This window comes from Mycteria americana, chromosome 10, assembly GCF_035582795.1.
Source record: "Mycteria americana isolate JAX WOST 10 ecotype Jacksonville Zoo and Gardens chromosome 10, USCA_MyAme_1.0, whole genome shotgun sequence".
Taxonomy (NCBI): Eukaryota; Metazoa; Chordata; class Aves; order Ciconiiformes; family Ciconiidae; genus Mycteria; species Mycteria americana.
This window is the reverse complement of record NC_134374.1, coordinates 21411450-21431718: the sequence shown is the minus strand read 5'-3', so window position 1 is coordinate 21431718 and position 20269 is coordinate 21411450. Positions and strand designations below refer to the sequence as shown.

Genomic DNA, 20269 nt, shown 5'->3' with positions numbered 1-20269 from the left:
TGTATTTGACCTAAAGTGATTTGACCTGAAGTTTTGCCAGTTTCTTGGCAAAAAAGTACTATTTCTACAAATACTTTATAAAAACTCATCAGCCATTGTAAATTCTAGCTCACTGCAAAAGGCGGGGCTCTGAGAGACTCGCTGTGTGTATTTATTACGAAGTCCAGGTACAGTCTCAGCTGGCATTTATGAAGCACAGTGCAGCGTAGATAAACATTGCTCCTAGAAAAGGTAAAACTTGGGAATTTCCATTACCGAGAAGCAGGAGTAAAAACAGTGCTAGTGCTCCAAGATCCCAAGTGGGATTTATTTTACCTTTCCAGTAAATGGGGATGAGGGAAAAGGAAGGGAAAGAAACTATTGTTCACATAAGTATATAGAGAATAAAAGTCTTACTTGGGATTGAGGCAAAATCCTAGTAAAAGATGTGGTACCGGGTAGTTGCAATTTGTTTTCTGAGTTTTTCTGTTGCTCTGACAGGAAAAAAGACACAAAGTGAGGCCTTCAGCAGAGAAAGACCTCCAGCCTTAGCTGCCAGTCTGGTGAAAGTAGCTCCTTTTTGTTCCCTGCACCAGCCTCCGCATATACCCCACTCCCAGTAGCGAAGGGAAGGCTTGTGTCTCTTAATTTCTTGCATAGAGACATAAAAGTGAATTACAGTCTTTCCTGGAGACTGTCATCTACAGTGGCCTCTCTGTCACTTATCTGGGTGGCCGAAGTAAGGCTACTCAAGCAATATATTTTGTGTGACCTTTGCAAAAATGCTGAGAATTCGTCCTACAGGCAGTGCATTTTTATTAACAGGTTATTCCACAACAACTGTAAAGCCAGTAGTTGTATAATATCTATGAGACTTTTCTCCTTACATTTTGAGAAGTTTATAAAAAAATCAGCGTCTGTGGGAAGAGGAACCACAATAATTGCGATCAGGGAAAGGCAGGGACAGCCCCCATTCCGCAAGACAGCAGCCTGCCTGCAAGCCAACCAGCACCAAAGTCCCAGAGACCTGCCAGTACACAAATTGCTCTAAATCAGCCACGGTGCTTACAGCATCCTGACGAATCAGCTGCAGGTGCTATATGGAAACCATATTTCTGAGAGTTTTTCTGTTAAGTGCAAGTTTTAGAAAGGAAGCAAGCTTGACCTTCACAGTATGCAAAACTTTGGCTCTGGTCCTAGCTCTTTTCACATGTGAATAGTTCCTGTGGGGCCTCTTCATGTGCTCAGAGTAACAAACAATTTCAGGATTTAGACCTTGATCTGAATCAAGGGTAGCAGCAATACCTTCTGATATACAGAAATATTGTTGTTCATAGCGAAGTAATGCATTTGCTGCATGGATGGAGTTAATCCTACTCTGTCTTGGACTCTTCATTTTCATGATGTAACTGCTTTGGTTTGTGAAGGGGCTTTGCCCTTTTCAAGGGTACCAGTTCACCTCCAGTGTCAGTTAAATAAGCCATCTACTCCTTCCACCTTTTTTTTTTTTTTTAAACGAAACAACAATTTTCCCTAACTCTGACTTCTGGCTGTGTATTTCAAACACAGGTGAGGCCAAACCGCTGGATGCATTGTAGCTTATCCTTAGCCACCACTTTGAACAGCAGGACGGGTCATCCCCCCAGACATGCGCTGGCTTTCCTCTCTGGAATGGCTGATGCTATCGCAGTTGGTCGCTCTTGCACAGGACAAACCATCGTGTAGGTCATTACATCTCCCAGTAATAGTCAAACTTCTTTCAGTATTTATTTTTTTTTCAAGTAATAATCTTTATTTTAATTTAATCTGAAGCAAGGAGGACAAGAACCTGACAGTGTCCAAACAAGACACAGAAATTCCTTCATCAATGGCCTCTTCTTAGGTGTAAGATACAGCTGTCTATTAGGATATGCCTTCTAGGGACTCGGCGATTTTAGAAATCCATTGTAATGACAGCTCAGTGAAATAGGTATTAAAAGGATTGACAACCGGTCCTAATCTGTATGCCATCAACGTGATGTAAACCAAATATGCCTAGCTGCATGCTGCTTTTATTTTTTGTCCTCTTATTGTTTATATATGCTTTATTTCACATTTTATTACAGAATTTTCAGGAATGTTGATAAATAAGTGTAACTGACTGGTAGGCATTACTCAGCATTGTGCTGCACTGCAGCTGGGGCGTGAACTCCAACTTGTGGGTAATGTTGTGTTTGTACGTAGCGAGGTACCTCTGCTGCCTCTATGTATATGGGACAAAAATAATGAAGTCACAACTTCCTGCACTAAATTCAGAGAATTTAGCACCCAGTAGAGTAAAATACAATGGCCATTTGGTTGAAGTCAGGCGACTGAAATACGATATGGAAATATAACCTAGAAGAAAAGGAATTACATCTGTTCTGTCGTATTTTAGCATGGTTAATAGCCATGCAGTTGTTCATTCCGAGTCCATGTTCAAAGAATCTCACTGAATATGTGAGTTAACAGGTAAGAGGGATACAATTCACTGAATGACTGGGGATTTTTAGAAGCTGTTTTTAGAACTCTCTCATCCTGTCTCTTACATACCTTTATTTCAGAGAATTCTGGTGTTTAAACTATATTTAGCGATAAAAGTGAGACATCACCTACATCTTGCTACAGTGAAGAAGGTAAAACAAGGCTTTCACATACATTTTCATACTTCTATTAAAGAAGGTCACATGCAGAAATGTGTGCTGTGAGGGTATGTACAATTTCTTCTCTTGTTCATCAGAAAAGAGTTTAAAACTGTCTCCTCACCCAACAGCAAAGTACCGAAAAAATGCTAAATTATTTACTAATAATTATTGTGTTAACTGAGAAGTGCCTACTGCAGGCATCTGGCAAAATACTGCAAATAATTCAAGATACTCACATTATTAAAATCAACACCACAAATTAACTATTAATTCAACTGTATTTTCACGCAAGCCTCCATGAACAGCTGAACTCACCAACACAATCTCACTTTGCAATCACTGATGCTGCCCGTGAAATGAACTGACTTGGCGAAGGCTGGGCTCTCGCCCCGTGACACGGCACCGGCCTCCCTACAGCTACAGGGCGCTGGGGAAGCGCCTCCCGTGCGGGCCCCGAGCTGGCTCCCACCGCCGCGTCCCTGCGGGGCGGGCCCAGCCGACCCGCCTGCCCCTTCTCGGGGAGCGGGGCCCGGCTGGCTCCGGCGGGACGCCCCGGCCCGACGGCTGAGGGGAGGCCGCCCGAGGCCGGCGCTGCTCCCCCACCCGCGTCCCCCTCAGCAGCTGGGGCCCCGCCGGAGGTTGCGGCACGACCCGCGCCTCCGTCCCGGCGCCCCCGGCCGGGGTCTCCCGGCCTCCCCGAGCCCCCGGCCCCGCGGAGCGCCCGCCGAAGCGTGGGGGACGCCCGCCCGCCTGCCGCGGCCCCGCGCTGCCTCCCCTCGCCCCGGGCGCCCAACACCCGCCGCCGGGGAAGGCGCCGCTCGGCGGCCGGCCCCGGGCCCTCGCCGCCCCCGCGGGCGCCGAGCCCGGGCAGGGTGTCCCTCCGCGGCGCGTTTGCCCGGCGCCCCCCGCCCGGCCCCGCGGAGCCTTCGCGCGGCGGCCGTTCCGCAGCGGGAGCGGCCGCTCCGCCGGCGGCCGGCAGGTCCTCCGTCCCCGTCTCGGGCTCCGCCGGGGGAGGGCAGAGGGGCCAGCCGCCGCACTGCCGAGGTCGGCGGCCCCGCAGCGGGGCGGCGGGTAGCGGAGCCGGGGGCGGCGCGGGGAGCCGGGGGCGGCGGCCGCCTCCGCGGGCACGGGCACTCTCCCAGCCGGGGCCGGGCCGAGGCGCCGGAGGGGGCTCGCTCATCTCCCCCCGCGCCGCCGCGGCGCTGGTGCAGGCGGGGGAGCCCGGGCGGAGGGAGGCGGGAGCGAGCCGCCGGCGCCCGGCTGCCCGGCCGCCCCGAGCCGGGAGCGCTGCGCCCCGCTCCGCGCCCGGGCCCGAGGGCCGGTCGTCCTCCCCGGCGCCGGGCGGGGGAGCGCGGGGAGCCGCCCGCCGGGCAGCCCCGCCGGCCCCTCTGGGCCCGTGCTGCGGGGCGGGGGGCGCCGGCGGGGACTGGGGCCGCCCCCCGCCGAGGCGGCGGAGCGGCCACGCCGCCGCTTTCGGGGGATTCTCCGCGAGGAAGAGGCAGGGCGGCTCCGGGAGGGGGAACCCCCCTCGGCTCGGCTATTCGCATCCCCGCTGTCGCTCCTCCTCCTGGCGGTGATGTCAGCCGCGGGGAGGGCCGGCTGGCAGCGGCAGAGCGGGGCGCGGGCGGCCGCGGCAGAGCCGAGCCGGAGCCGCCGCCGCCGCCGCCGGGACAGCGCGGGCTCCGGGGCGCCGCCGGCAGCGCAGCCCGCGCCCCCAGGGGCGCCGCAGCGGCCGCGCCGGGCCAGCAGCCAGCCCCGCCGGGAGGCGGGCGAGCGCCCAGCGGCGGCGGCTTCCCCGCGGGGGCGACCTGGCGCTCCGCTCCCCGCAGCCGCCCGGCGCGGGGAGGTCTGCCGGGCTGCGCTGCGGCGCGGCACGGAGTTCGGAGTCTCTCCGCGCAACTTAGGTTACGCGGCAGGACCTCCGTGGACCGGTGCGGGCTTGCAGGGCGCGATTGCGTCTCCGACCTTTGGCGGCTGCGGAGGCAAATCATTACTAAACCCAACAGAAATAAAACAAACTCAGGCTTACCTAAAAGTTAGGATACCTTTCCCCCCCCCCCTTTCTTTTACAATTTTGTTCCCTATGTGGAAGTCGCTTACGAATCGTGCTCGGCACACCGCATGGGAAGAAGCGGCTTGTGTTTTGGATCGAGGATTTGCTGTTGCAAAGCGGTCTAACTTCCATGCAGTGGGGCAGCCTTCGCTACTCTAAACGCCTCGATGATGTGCTGAGGAGCCCATGTAGATTGACATCTTGTGCAGAGAAGGCACTGAAGGTAAGAAGGGGGCTTGGGGAAAAAAGGGGTTTTTGCATCCTTTTATGTTCTATCTTTTGTCCAGCATCCCCTTTCAGCAGAGCATCAGCAGTTCATCCGGAACAGTATTAGCAGGCTGGAACTGATCAAGTAAAATGAAAGTCTGCTCTTGTGAAAAGTACATGGAGCTCACAAGTGATCGCAAGAGATGTATTTATTCCTAGTCTGATAACATAGCACGTTTATGATCTGTGCTCACAGTGCGGACAGTGAGCTAACTCACATAGCTCGGGAATGAGGAGATCTACCGTCTCAGTCTCTGGTGGGCAGTTTGCATTGGCTGTTGCATTTTGTTGAATGCGTACCCCCCCGCTACCTCCCTGGAGCATCCCAGCATCCTGCTTGATTTGGTGTTTTTGCAGATATAGCGCCTGGTATTAATGAGAGAGGGAGAGGGATGGAAAAAAAACCCATATGGAACATTGTATTGATGTGATCATAATCCTGTAATGGAGATTGCATTAAATGAGGATTGCATCAAAATGCCTAGCTGCTGTGGAGAGACGAGAAAGCAAAAACTATGCTGGATTGTAAATGAAGTTCTTTGATTGAAGGATTTTCTCGAACCGTGAAGGGATGTCTGTAAGCTTAAAGTTGCTGTGTATGTGGAGTACTGGGATGGGATGAAAACCAGATCAAGCTGAAATAGATTTTAATTTTCTCAAGCTCTGGATGCAGTTAGAATGGGTTAGAGGCATTGCAGTGATGCCCAATGAATTCTTGGTTTCAGCTATGGAGCCCACAGAAAGGCAAGGAGAGAGGAGAACACAGAAAGGCAAGGAGAGAATGTTACCGTTTGGGGGAGAGAAGGACGGTTCATTCGTGACTTTTGCCGTAATGGCACAACGCTTACAGCCTGCTGGCCACAAGCAGAGACCTTGTAGGCAATCTGGAAAGCAGATGATTTGTCTCATTTTCCTTTTGCAACCTTGGCGTAGTTGCCTGTAAGAAGTAGCAGTGAGGTGTGTGTCAAGAGGCAAACAGGGACTTCTTTGCCCCTCTCGGACACTGCAAGAAACTAAGCTTGAGAGAGATGGAGTCGACTCGTCTGATCCTGTCTTTCTGAGCTTGAGTTGATAATACATTTTGAGTAATTGTTGCTGCTTATCTCAATTGGCAAAGGAGGGGAGAAGATGCTCAAGTTTATTGAACCAGAGCAGAGCTGAGGACAGTAGATATTATCAACTCACCCTTGCATTCTTTTTGTGCTAAATTTTATTCTGGCATAGAGAACTGAGCCACAAAGAGCACCTTCTGCAAGCCTTACTGAAAGGAAACCTAAAGAGAACAAAAAGATTAAGCCAAAGATAAATTTCAACTTTTTGCTTGTCAGCAGTGGAAGTAGCATTGATCTGTCAGATTACACAGGTCAAAAGAGGTAAGAAAGGAAAAAAGTTATTTATTTATTTACTAACATTTCCTGACACACAAACAAAGTTGGCATACAAATAAACATCACAGAGTGGGAAAGAACCATTTCTTAGAACCACCTAAGTTATAACTGATGTAAGCAGCAAGGAAATTCCTGTAAGAATACTCAAGAGTATGTATCTGTAACTGCAAAGGAGCTGGTTAAATACAAAATTATGTAGAACAACCCAAAACAAAACATCTGACTTTCTCAGAAGTAATTTGTTTTCCCATTTGAGTTGTGTACAAAATCTGAGGTAATAGCTCCACAGTTCAGTCCCTCTCCTGCTGTATATTTGGCATAAAGTTGAGACGGAAACACTTATTTTGAATAAAATGAAGAAAAGCAGCGTAAGCGTATTGAATTCTTCTTAAGCATTTTATTTTGGCAAAAGACGACTTTTAGTGAATTGCAAGAGATGGGTTTAGAATATTCATGGCTAAACTCCAGGGAGCTTAGTGTTAGCTCAGTAGGCAGAAGGTTCTTCCTCTAAAGAGGTATCTGGAAAAGATGTGTTTAAATTTCAAGCCATATTCAGTTGAGACTCTTGGTTTCCACATTGTAAAATCATTTGTTATGCTTCTTAGGGGAATGATGCTTAATCTGGAAAATCAAGCAAGTATTCCTAGCTCACTTTTTTAATAGAAAGAGCAAGCAGTGCGCTTTAATTGTACTTCTGTATGTACAAATGTTCCAGATTGGACTCTATTTTTTATCAAATAACAGCTGAGGAAAAATTTGTCTTTCGAAACCATGGTTATCCATGCAGATCTTGGTCTGTATTTTTGCTACAGAAGAACTCTGCTTCATGGCTGCATTGTTCATCCTTGCAGCATTTCTTTAAATGTGAGCCTTGCTACAGTTAAAGGATAATTTATATTCAGTGTAGTACTGTCTGCTCAGTGGAATTGGCTTTATACATCACAGCCTCTGCAAAAAAGGAGATCAAAGATCTGAACCTGTGGTCCTGTATTGCATTTGTATTCTACATGGGCTTGAGTAATCTTATACTGGAGCCATTCACACTCCCATAGTTAAGAGTATGTCAGTCTTTCCATTAAAACACCCATTTGCTTAGTAATTTAACAGCTAGTTTTAAAGACAGGCTCTAAGCTTAAGTTAAACACATTCATATAGTAAAAAAAAGATACCCTAAGCAATGAAGTATAGTAACAATTGGCATTTGCTAATAGAGCACTGTTGGGTTGAATTTATAGAAAGCTTGGTAGAAAATAACACCTGCCTGAAAAATGTTGAGACAAAAAGGAAACAAAAAGGTCCCTTCAGATTTGGAAAGCCTCTTGTGGATCCAGGTGAGTGTTTATACCTGGGTTCTCAAGGAGCCTGTGATGGTTAAGCAGGCAGTAGGGCTGTTCTTAAAGGACAAGAGCACTGGCTCCAAACGGGAATTCGTCAGATCTCAGTTTAATGGTTCAGTGTTAGGTTGCATTAGAACTAATGCCTTTGGCGTTATTCCAGTTAGTTCTTTTGAGGGTTAAGTTACAGGAACAACAAAACAAAACCCCAAACCTCATACCTTAACCAGTGAAGTTATCCTTTCTATAAGCTAAAAAGAACTATACATTCCTGCATAATGTTGGTTGACTGACACAGGTGTTAAAAGCATTTGGGGGAGGCTGCTGCTAAAGCACTCGCCAGGCAGTCCACCTGAGAACAGCCGTTGGGGTAATCATGCTTTCCGTCGGGGACAGCCAGTGGGACTAATGGTCAGTGTATGCTTAACAGAACCCTTTCTTCTCAAGCATCCCCCAGTCTTTCACAATCGCCTCTCTCAGTTAGATAGCCATCTTCGAACAGTGAAGAAGTTGCTTCATCTGTGCAGACAAAGTATGTGAATGGTTATAATAACTTTGTGCGTATCTCAGGTTAGAAGTTAAAAGACTAGAATTAAAAATACATGTGGATTCACCGTTACAGTTGCACGTGCTATATAGTACCTATGTTCAAGTAGTAGGTTCAAGATACAGCTTGCTCTATTCCAAGTATTTGGGATTGGATGAAATAAATGAGTATTGTCTGAATGAAAGTTTTGTCATTCAAATAAAAACTCATAAGGGAGATTAACAGTCTTCTGTCCCCACTACCTCTTTCTGCAATGAGATCACTGAGAGGAAATTTGTAACAGCTGTCTGTCTTCAGTGCAGTGAAGTAGTGGTGACCGTATCTTCCTTGGGTCTCCTGAAAATTCATGCTCCTTGCAAATATACAGGCAAGTAATATGAAGCAGGAAATTTAGGGTGGAAATGGGAATTTGATTATCCCTTAAGGTCTGTGGGGAGACTCCCATTCTCATTATCCAATGGTAAAGTAAGGAAAATAGGTTTAAAACAGTCTTTTTCAATTACGGTCTCTGAATTAGTAGAGTGACTTGCCAGGAAGCATAAAAGCTTCTATAGCTTTTGCACATTTAAAAGCTTCACTGAAAGAGGAGTTTAAACTGTCCTTAAATTTGTCTTTAAGGTGTTATACTGTGAATAAGAGTGGGATTAGTGGAAAATACATTTTGAGTCTTAATAATAGTATTTACCACCTCTGGCACAAGTGAATGATATATATATATATATATATGTATGTATTTTTTTAATTTTCAAAAAACTTTTTCAAAAAAAATTTCCTGTTTCCAAATAAGGAAAATGAAGATTTTCATCATCATGCAGTAAGATTTCATATTTGAATGAAAAAAACCCACCAAACCCACCACACTTGCATGGGAGGTTTCATGAAGGGAAAGTAACTGTAAAAATCAGAATACGGATAAAAAAGATTGTGGAATTAAGCCTGTAGACACAATCAAATCATGGTAGTTTTGACAGCAAATAAGAAACTGTAAAGGGTTTTCTGTAACTGTGTCATAATTAAGCGTTCTTTTTATCTGAAGTCTATTGTCATTGCCTTTAATAAATATCCTGTTGAAGATTACTTTATTTCAGATACGCTTAGAAAATAAGTGTTTTCCCATAGCTTATGTAAGATTTAGCCTTCTTGATCCAACATGGCCCAAGCCAAAGCTTCCTGCAGTCTGTGAAATAATTGCTATCGGAGCAGGCCCTTCAGTAACTGCTTCTTGCATTACATAACGTACATACTTTAACTTCTGCCATTTGTTTAGGAGTTCAGTATGTTCATGTGGTAGAGAAAGCATTGCTGTAGAGGAGTTTTGCTCGCAAGGATGGCAGAACTTAGCTTGTTTAACAGCAAGTGCTTTACTAACTTTTCAGGGAAGTTCTTTTTAAATGCCTGTTGTTTTCCTTCATTTCTGTTGCGATAGACTCCACAAGGATTGTATCTTTTCAAGGGTACCTACATAACCAGATCAGCAGAGAGCCAAATGTGTTCTCAGAGAGACAGATGAATGTTGAAATTGTTGGAGACTTCCAAATTCAATAGTGAAATTATAAACAGAGGTGGCCCACTGTATTTAAAACCCATCACTGTGGGGTTTAATATGGCAGTTCACTGTGCTAAGAAACTTTGCCTGCTTCATTCTCCTGCCAGGGGAACATCTTGCATTGTGTACTACTTTGATTTGATATGGTTGTTTTGGGGATGATTTTCTTCCTCCAAGCTGGTCTAGAAATAAGATGTCACTGGTGATGTAGGCTGTTTGTGTATCAGTGTTTATCTGTTACATCCTTAAGGACACAGTTTTATTATTTTTGCAAGAATTTCATTAGTAATTATGTGCGCTTTATGCTGTCTACTGAAGCAGCAGGAAATACAAGCTAAAGGGAAAAAAAAAAACAAGTAAAAGTTTGGAATGCTTTAGGCACAGCATATTTCATTTAACCAACCACTTACGCCATCGTTACTACTCTGTCCTGTCTTGTTAAATAAATAAATGTATATGTATGGAAACCTATGATCTACTGCATCTACGATCACATATGTGGGCACACTAAAGCCACATACAGTCTTGTCTCCAGCCTTAGTCCCTGGCACATAAGATGCATACGTGCCCACCAAAAGAAACGTGAAAAATATTTGGGGGATGCAGGTTCCTTTAAAATGTAGTGTAGGGAACAGCTATAAAAAAGTCAGCTGCCTGCGTTTAGCCTCTAACTCAGATTTCATTAGAAGGTCACATTTTTGGATAGTCCTGAGAAAGGAAGTTTCGTGACTTTGAGGCGGAACTGGGTTTTATCTCTGCTAATGGAAGTCATAGTTTAAATTAATGTTTAGTCATTTATGCAGATTTTGTGATTGCTTTTGTAATTATAAAAATATGTATCTTCCTATCTTTTGACAAACAAGTATGAAACCGTGTGTCCCGACAGGCACACGGTTACCTGGATTATTGGTTTCACTTAGTAGTTTTCCTCCTGAAATGGAGTGTAGCTTCAATAGGAAGCATTATGTCAAGGTGCAGGTTGGAGTCACAAGTTGGAAAGAGATTTTCTTAGGACTTGTATGATGTTGATGATGACAGACCTAGACCTGTCAATGTTAAATAGCCAAAGGGTATGCCACAGCATTCCCTAAAGAAAAGTGCAGAAGAACTCTAGTGTTTTGAAACTTCATTAAATGGTGACTTAATAGGAACTGTAATGTGCATATGTAACTCTGGACTCAAATAATTTGGGACCTGACTGTAGTAGTATGTTCAGATTATAGTTGCTGCCAGTAATTTATAAATATATGCAAGATATAGGGCACGAAACTAAAGCTATCATTAAATGGAGTAATGCTTTACTTTGTCAGTCATTTCATTGAGCCTTGGAAAACGTATGTGGCAATGTGTTGTAAATTAAGATCTAGAATACAGGGCAACACAGTAATAATTTTGGGGATGAAACATGGGAGTGAAATGCATAAAATTAATTTTCTGTTCATATCCCTGCCGTGTCTGCACGTGAGACTTCACCAGAATGAATGGATTCCAGCTAAGGGTTTCATAATAGTTTCCTGTAATCGGGACTCTACTACAGGAGATCAGTTAAGTGCTTGTCAGACAAGTGTATGTTCATGTCTAATTATCAGAGAATTCTTTTTAAAATTCATGTTCAGGAGATCTGTAATTTTATGAGTTATTAAAGAAAACTGGATATAAAGTAAATCAAGGGTTTTGTTGTCCTAGTTAGTTTGTTATAGTTTTCTAAGATAATTGAGAATGGCCTTTTCCTCTGGCCAAACAGCAGCTGAAGTAGCAGGTATTACTACTTTATCTTCTGTGATTCCACCATAAACTTGAGGAAAAAAATCACATATGTGTACTTGTGTAATTGTTTATGGCATTAGTTAAATCTGAGGAATGAAAGTTATAGAAGGGACCTTAGGTACTGGAAAATAAGTGTATTTTAGTTGTGTAAATCAATCTGGAGTAACGATGACTACAAAATAGAACTACTGTAACATTTTTAGTATTCACATATTCTTCCCCCGCCCTCTCGTTTTTCATATCTAAGCTCTTTAAAAAGACAGTACATCTAGGAGAACACCGTAAAGTATGCTTTCTTACCAAAAAATATCTTTAAAATACCTCTTCAAAGGGCTACAGAATTGTGGGCCACCAGTAATATATATTTATTTATTGACAATATATTCAGTCAAGTATCAGCTAGTTTATATCTTTCAGAGTTTAGCTTTATCTACATATACAAAGAAAACTATTTTCAAGAACTGCTCTGAAAGTACCCTAAAGCATAATACAAAGTATGTTTGAGATGAGTTCACAGAACATTAACTCAAGGTGTTTCAAGCTACAAAGACATTGGGCACATTGGGGAAAAAAAGTTGACCACTTTACAAAAAGTGAATGTGAGTCAGAAAGCAAAGACATTAATAGTCTGTATCAAAGAAATGTATCACTGGTGCGTGTGGTCAGAAACTGTTGTTTTCTTAACTGAGGAATAAGGTTAGGATGTGTCGGATGTTGATAGCCTTCTGATGAGAATGAACCAGTAATGTCTTCTGGCTGTAGTACTGTGTCGGTATTGAGCCATGAGCGTCACCGAACAATCTGAAGCTTGTGTGCTAAAGGAAGGGGCATTCTTAGTGACTAAATACCAATGACTCTCTAAAGAGTTTGGGTGTAATATTCTAGAGTGGAAGGTTATTTTCTAATAGAAATAGAAGTGTCATTTTAACATGTAGGGGAAAGCTTGTTAACCTCCTTTTTACAACGATGAGGAAACAAGTATAAAATAATAAAGAAATCATGTTCCTCTTCAATGATACAGAAACTGAGTTTCTTCAGGTTCTTTGGAAACAATGTGTCTTTGAATTAACTTTGTTAATTGAAGTTGAAAAGCAGTAAACTAACAATTTTTATCATGCAACTGAGGCAGGACTAATATTTCCAAAAGGACTTCCATAGTTTGGGTATACAAGTCCCATTTTCAAAGTGAGTGGACTCTGGAAGAACCTAAAGCTTGTCTGCTTTCAGAAATCTCTTAAGTGTTTTTGCAAATGGTACCGTTTTGTTAAAGACTGCTTACAGTAACAGTTTGTACCTCATCCATGATTTCTTACATTTCTTTGAATATTAGGGACATTAAAACTAGTCACATCCAATATTCAATATATGGTAGAACTCAAGGATGATTATCAAAAACCTGAAAGCAAACTATTAACTTAAGCTAAAAACTTGCAGTCTTTACCAGAGTTGCACAAAATAAACTTTTTAAAGGAATGATTGTGTCCTTTTAATCAATTTTATTTTATTCAAGCAGATTTTACTTAACTAGAGAAGAGGAGAAGCAGAAGAATTAGAAAAAGCTGTCAGAGAAATAAATCTCTTATAGTAAGGCTGTACAGTATCATGATGTGGGTTGAGTTGGGGCCTATTACTTCTTCTTTAACATTCTGTATTTTGTGGCCCATCAAACAGATATGGTTAAGCATCAACCAGCCGGTACAATTAACTAACTGTTACTGAGTTGAACCTTCAGCACTGGAAAAAGACCCAGTTATATTTTAAGACAATCACACTAAGCATGAAGTCCAGTCAGAAAAAGAGAATCTTTTTTACTTTCCGTTCATCTAAACTTTAAAATCCAGTCAAACTGAGACAATAAACAGAAGTTAAAACACTGAAGGAACAGTTTAGTAAAAGGAAAAGAACTGACTGAATTTGCCTGAATTTATGATAAAAATGGTTTATTTTTATTCATTATAGAATGGTGAATTAAACCTGAAATCCATTGTACTGTCCATTAAGTTGGAGAAAAAGGTAAATATGCTGGTACATTTGTTATGATAGGACAGTCTTTTTTGTGACTGTATTGCATTACACAGCTCAAATTCAGTAAGAAGTTTCTAACAATATGAATGGAATTTGGCTCCGTGTTTGAGATTCTCTTTGGAATCACTGTGTAGGGTATTTTTAAATTACCAAAAAATCTTAATTAACAAAATATTATTGCTATTTGGGACTGCTTAGCTTTATATACTGTGTTATGCAATTTGTTCGGTAGCTGCTTTCTTTTGATTTTTTTTTTTATCTTGCTAACTTAAGGCAGGTTTTATATTTTGTTTGTTGTTTAACATCAGTAGGAAAATATTAAAAACCAGAATATTTTCCTGTTAAGTCTGATGAAAGCTTCATCTGGCTTCATATAAGTGCCATTTGTTATGAGTCCCCTTAATGTCAACATTTGTATTTTCATTGTACTGCGCTTATCAAAAATGAGTATTTAAAAAATAAGGTCTGAATCAAAAATAGTTAAACACCAGTCTGCAAAAAATGTGTACAGTCTCAGTTCTTTATGTGTAATTCATTTTGGCAGGTACAGTACTTTTAGGTTTTATTGTATTATAAATGCTAAAAAAGCTTGAAAGAAATCATTGGAAAAAGGTTTAGAGTAAGTGATTTAGATGAGGCTGGCAGGTGGTATAGTATGGCTATTGCAAGATTAACTAAATTCAGAAAATTCAGTCACTTCAGAGTATTGGATCTATGTCTTGATTTAGTCATTGCTGAAGCAAAAGTCATCACTGCTGATCTGCTGAACTGCGAGATAGTGGTTGATGGAGATATTAATCAACCAACAGAAACTACTTTCTGAAAAATCTGGGATGCTTCAGTGATTGAAGTGATAACCTGGTTAGGGCATCTCTTCAACTGCTGTATATGTGGTTATACATATCTAGAATAAATATGTAACACTGTGACATTACAAATATCTCTGATGGGGAAGACAAAGTGTAGGGAACCTCTAAGGGACAGTGAAGTTGAAATGATGAAATTTCAAAATACTCTTGGAAACAGCTTCAGTAAGTTACTGTGGTAGTAAAATACCTGTTGATGAGCCTCACAAAAGTTAGATGTGCTCAGATATTTCTTAGTCTGATCGCTGAGGGAATTATCATTTTTAATAGACTATTTTGTGATCCATATGAACAGATTAAGGATGCCATCCATCGTTTTGTGAACCACACTTATGGCAGATTTTCCTCCTTCCCTTTTCTTTTAATACATACAGCTTTGACTGATGTAGTTCTTACAACCTCAGCCGTAACTGTTTTGGAGGGAGAAAAATGTCAAATCCTTTGTGGGTTGGCAACAGCTAATTTCTTTCTCAGGTTTTGGAGATCCTACTCAGTTTTATGAAGGATTCTATAAATGGGAGCCCTAGTTATAGTTACATATTTCTGTCAATACGAAGAGTTGCCTGATGTCCTTGACATCAGTGTGATTTTAGGCTGGGTCATGCATGGTAATTTGCACTAGATTCTTTGCCATTTTCTATTTTCCCAAACCTAAACTGTGTATTCATCTGAGTTTCCTAGCAATAAAAACTGTGAATATATGAAGCTGCAAGCACTTAAGATAATCTTGGTAGTAAATCAAAAGAAATACTTGAAGTGGTTTCTCCTTTTTGCATACTACAAAAATGTTCACTTAATATTCAGAAGAATCCTTGGAAATTTGTAAAGCTTGACCTAAGGCCTTAAGCAACCTAATGTAACTCAGAAGCTTTAAACAGGTTTGGCTAGACAGCATCTCCAGACCTGTCTTCCAATCTGAACTTCTCTGTGGTTCTATGAAAAAGATGTTGACTCCTCTATATAAGTCATACCTTTTCGCTTTGTCTTGATGCGATTCTTTGCTCAAATTCAGGAGCTTGCTATGTCCTTGCTGTTCTGGTTGTTCAAGGAGTAGTGAAGCAGTGAGGAACAGGACAGGAAGAGGAACCTGCTAGTGAACAGAAGAGAGCTGTTATTTTTGTTCTTGGATTTGGATCTCAACATTGTTTGCTATTCCTGTCTCAGTGTTTGCTATTTGGTGTAATTTTTGGAGGCCTCCTTGAACTGAGGTTATATAGACAGGCTGCCACTTCAACAAGTCATCTATTCACTGTCTTTCTACAGTGCTGTTCTGAATACAGTTTAAAGTACTGCTTTTGATCTATGAAACGCTTTTTAGTTTCCTTTATCTTTCTGAGGAAGACCTGCTGTACGTTTTTGTTCTTCTGTAGAAACTGACTGGAAAGCAGAAGTCTCAGCTGAGGCTGAGGGCAAGAAAACCTGAGCCTGATTCTTTTCCCTTAGCCCTGCAAGACCTGTTCGTTGACATTCAGAGCTCTAAGACAAACTTGTTAATTCAGTTTTTCCTGCGGGTTTTCTGGAGTGGACACATTAGGTGGAGTGTAATTCTGTTTGTATTTGTGAAGAGTGTTCTGCTGATGCTTCATGTTGGTAGTTTAGTGCTCTTTACTACAGGAGTGTCTGGAGGTTGATTGACAGGTTCCCTACAAAAGTGCAAGAAAAGCAGTTTCTAGAGAGGGACACAACAATGTAAGGACTGTGTGGATAAGAGAATAAGATACAGTTGAGAACAGACAATATTTTTATGGACAGAAATTTAAGTACTTTCATAAGACCAGACCACTGTAAATGAAACTAAGGTTCTTAAAAATTCTCTAAAAAGGATCTTTACTGTTAGAGAAGCTCTAATTTATTCTTTGTTTCATCATGAAATTATTTGTCAAAGCAGGCAGTCAAACAAAAATTGTGCACTGGAAAGTAGTGATGAAGGTGCCCGAGTCTGAACTAGCATTTCATGATTTGTTGTTGTTGTTGTTAAAGCTAGATTAGACTATTTCTTCGTTTCAGGTACTTTCACTTATTTTCCATGCTGTCTGTATAACATGATGTCATTGCTATGTTTTAAAAATGTCTAAAAGGATCATAATACTGCATATGCTAAATTTAACTGAAATTTAGGTTAAAATCACTTCCATGGGTTTGTGTTGGTTTATTTGGGCCAATTTTAACAGCTCAGCAGAATACTGAATGTATTCAGTATTTTCCATCCTTGGCTCTTGCTGTACCATTTCACTATCCATTTTGTTTCTGCTGTCTGAACAAGAACACTTTCTTTCCCTCGAAAAAGACTTAGGTGTTACTAAAATGTTTCAATAAATCTCTGCTGTTTGCAGTTTATTTGTAGTTGCTTGGTCATTAAACATAGTTGTTCCACAATGATGGACTGTTTCCTTCAGATTACATCGAGGAAAGCCTCTTATCCTAATTATTTGTTTATCTTAATGAATGCGTGTAAAAGGCTGTATTGCATTTGTACCATTAGACACTCTCGGTCTGATATTTTCAGAACCCTGCAGATGTGGATTTTAAATAAGTGAAAAGAGCAGATGGTATACAGGGAAATCTTTGGTAGGCCAAGAAGCTAAATCAAAGTTTCCCTGAGTTCCAGGAGGTACCCTACGTAGGGACTGTTTTTCTTTCCATCACTAGGAAATGTATATAATAAACTGCTGATCTACAGGATGTTGTAGAATTTCCTAAATATGCAGAATATCCATAGAAAAAAGTGTATGCCATAGAAAGAGAGCTGTAACATTCACTTTATTCTTGTTAGCATGTATTTTAGACATGGGGCTTAGGCTTGCTTTGAGATGATCAACCCTGATGGTGCTGAATATAAAAATGCCAATATAATTAGTCATCTCCAGCAGAAAATAATTTTTGCCTTTTTTTTTTCACTGTGTGGAGGAGGGGATGAACTGGTTTTCAGTTACTCTTTATCATTTAGGTTTTCTATTTTTGCCATTGACTGGGAACATTTACCAATGACTTTTTTTCCATCTTGTATTCAGGATTGGGCTATTTTATGAGACAAATCGTAATAAAAGAAATGCCCTGATGAACCAGTGTGAACTGGTGATAATTCAGCAAAAGCTATTCCTTGACTGATGATCAGGAATAGGACACGGAACAATACATGGTCAGCTTTGGTTATAAAGTGAGCTACTTACACTATTCTAATGCTAATCCAGGCTGTCTCTATTAAGATATTACAAGTGTTCATTGTAGAAACTTCATATTACATGTTCTGAATAAGGCACATATCTATGAACAGATTCTGTTTGGTTTTGTATTGGTGCAACTATGATAAAATAGTTTTATGCAAAAAGAAGACAGTATCCACAAACTCAGAACCCAGATAGGTGTTCTGATCCTTCCCTTATTTTAATTACCATAAAAAATTCTCAAAAGGTAGTTCATTGCAATCATAGCTAGGCAAGATAGTGTAATTTAAATGTATAGTTACCATCATAGATAATACGTACGGGCTGTATAACCATAGGGAAATCACAGATTTTCAATTTCCCTTGGAATGTGTTCATTATTAGAAGGTATTACCAGAGTATTGTTTGTTGTAAGAGAAGAAAATCCTGTTCAAGTTTTTAATGAATGTCTTGAGAGATTCATCAGAGTTACAGGTTAAAAAAGCTGTAAACATTCTACTGGGAGTAGTCATTAAAGAGAAGATGAATATGAGTTGTCTGTTCTGCTTCTTCTGAAGCAGAAATTCTGAAGATGATTTACAAACCAAAAAGCTGTTTCTCTTTAAACGGTCTGTACTGCTGCATTATGTAATGAAATGCAAAGTACAATTAAAAGTAAGTCTGTTTGCAAGATGAGATGCAGTTTCACTATTTTGTTTGGAGAATTTTATAGGTAAGACAGCATTGATCTGAATTTGAAGGGAAGAAGCCCAAGACTCATATTTCCTTTATTCTAGATTAGAAAAAGCATTAGAGTGGAAGAAAAAATCCTTACTGCATAGTTAATCAACTTGGAAGGCCTTATGTTGAAAATCTGATTTTCTAAATTAAATAAAAATGAATTAATGAAAGGTCTGTAGATTGAATAAATAAATTCCAAAAAACCAGCTCAATCGTCTGGTGAGTTACTTTTTTGGTAAATCAAAAAGTGACAGCACAGGACTGCTAAAAGGCTTGCCTTTCCATGAAGCACTTCATACCCTTGATTAATCACTCAAGCTTGACTGAACCAGCAGCATGCTAGTAAAAACTCATAATTTGTCATGAAACAGTTTGTTTAATCCTTGTTTTTTTCTTCTGAAGTATTACAGATGCAGTGAAGGGAACAGTTTCAAATATACTGCTAACAGATAAAATGCAAAAATCTTGCTTCAAACTTTTAAATTGGTCATCTAAGATTACTCTGAACATTTTCTTGTAGTTAATATCTCCTGCTTCTTCAGAAAGCTCTAGATCTGCCATGAAGAAGACAGTTTGTTTGTAGTTTGGGTGAATTTTGGCATCAGTTTTGTTTTGTTGGTGTAACTCTTCAATGAAGCACAAATGTACTGAAAACTTGGATAACAACAAAACGTGAACTGTGTCCTAACCGCATCTGTTGAACATAACAACAGTAGTTTCGCATTCATTCAGCTTTCCAAGAGGTCACACCCTTTGCCGATAATATGCATAACAAACTGCTGTATTCACAGTGCCTCATCATTATGAATAGTATGTATTTCAGCTGACGCTGCCATTCACGACATGATTTTACCAGTTCAGTACATGACTCTGGATCTGGTCTTACTGTCATACATTCAGGACTCCAAAATAAAATCACTGTGATACCAAAAGGACTGATACTTCTGCTGACTGTTCTTACTATTTTGTAAAGATTACCTGCCACTAGGTATTTTTCCAAGATGTGTGTGCTTTTTTTTTTTTTTTAATTAAAAGCATATGTATGTGTTTCTTATGTATATGCATGGACATGCTGTGGTCATAAAAGTCATAACTTATGTCCGTGATCTGAGCTAAACATTGGGCTTACAGGTTTTGACCAAGCTTCTTCATTAAGCATTCCCACTAAAATTCATCTCTGACCTGAAATACCCATGTGCAAAATCCTCTTGAGCAGCCTTCAGTCACGGCATTTGTAACAGTGTGACTAACCATGAAGATAAATCAGGACAGGAATAAGGACATCAAGTCTGCTCTAGCTTAAGACTGAAATATCACAAAACATAAAGAAATGTACTCGTTCGTGTAGAATAATTTTTGTCATGTAGCCTGTTGGTGGAAGATTAATGGAAGGGTCTTGTGACATCTTTTCTAGTGGCATTGTGTTTGGGTATGTCTAAAAAAGCAGTGTTGCAACTCGTTAGATCTTATGTTCTTTATATTTGGACTGCCATTTCTCTAGATGACTGGAAAGCATTTTGCCAGTTTTCATGTATGCACTATCCACTACTACCTTTCTGTGCCTGTTTGTCTCCCGCTGACTCCTACTTTTCCACAGATATGGGCCCTAAAAGGAACATTTCTTGTTATGAAAGCAATAGGTTCCAAAAGATGACTTGAAATCCTGTGACTATTTCCTTCACAAAGGCTTGCAAGATTTTAGGAAAAATGCCAGCCAGTGCACAGACAGTTTGGCTCTCAGAGCCCAGTGTTAACAAGTTGTAAATAGCTGCATGCTGCCATTATCTCAAAACCCTGCTGCTTTCAGGACATGATGAGGACTCTGATAAGAATGTTGTTCATTGCTAGTTTGTATTTTTTCCTTCTCTTGCACAGCACTTACTGAAGAGTAAGATTTAAAAGTTGGATGGCTTGTGATGGGATCTTGATGTAATTATTTCATCTTACTGA

At 41.1% G+C, this 20269-nt stretch overlaps 1 protein-coding gene across 4 annotated transcripts in view; it reads left to right on the top strand.

Moving 5' to 3' along the window:
- The first annotated feature begins 4269 nt into the window (after positions 1-4269).
- The window catches only part of PCDH11X (protocadherin 11 X-linked), a 516015-nt gene continuing 500015 nt past the window's right edge, over positions 4270-20269 (top strand). For all 4 annotated transcript variants that reach the window (XM_075513176.1, XM_075513175.1, XM_075513178.1 and 1 more), the window contains exon 1: positions 4270-4918. In XM_075513176.1, the coding sequence (XP_075369291.1) occupies positions 4826-4918 (93 nt within the window). In that variant the 5' untranslated portion in view covers positions 4270-4825. The remainder of the gene's footprint in view (positions 4919-20269) is intronic.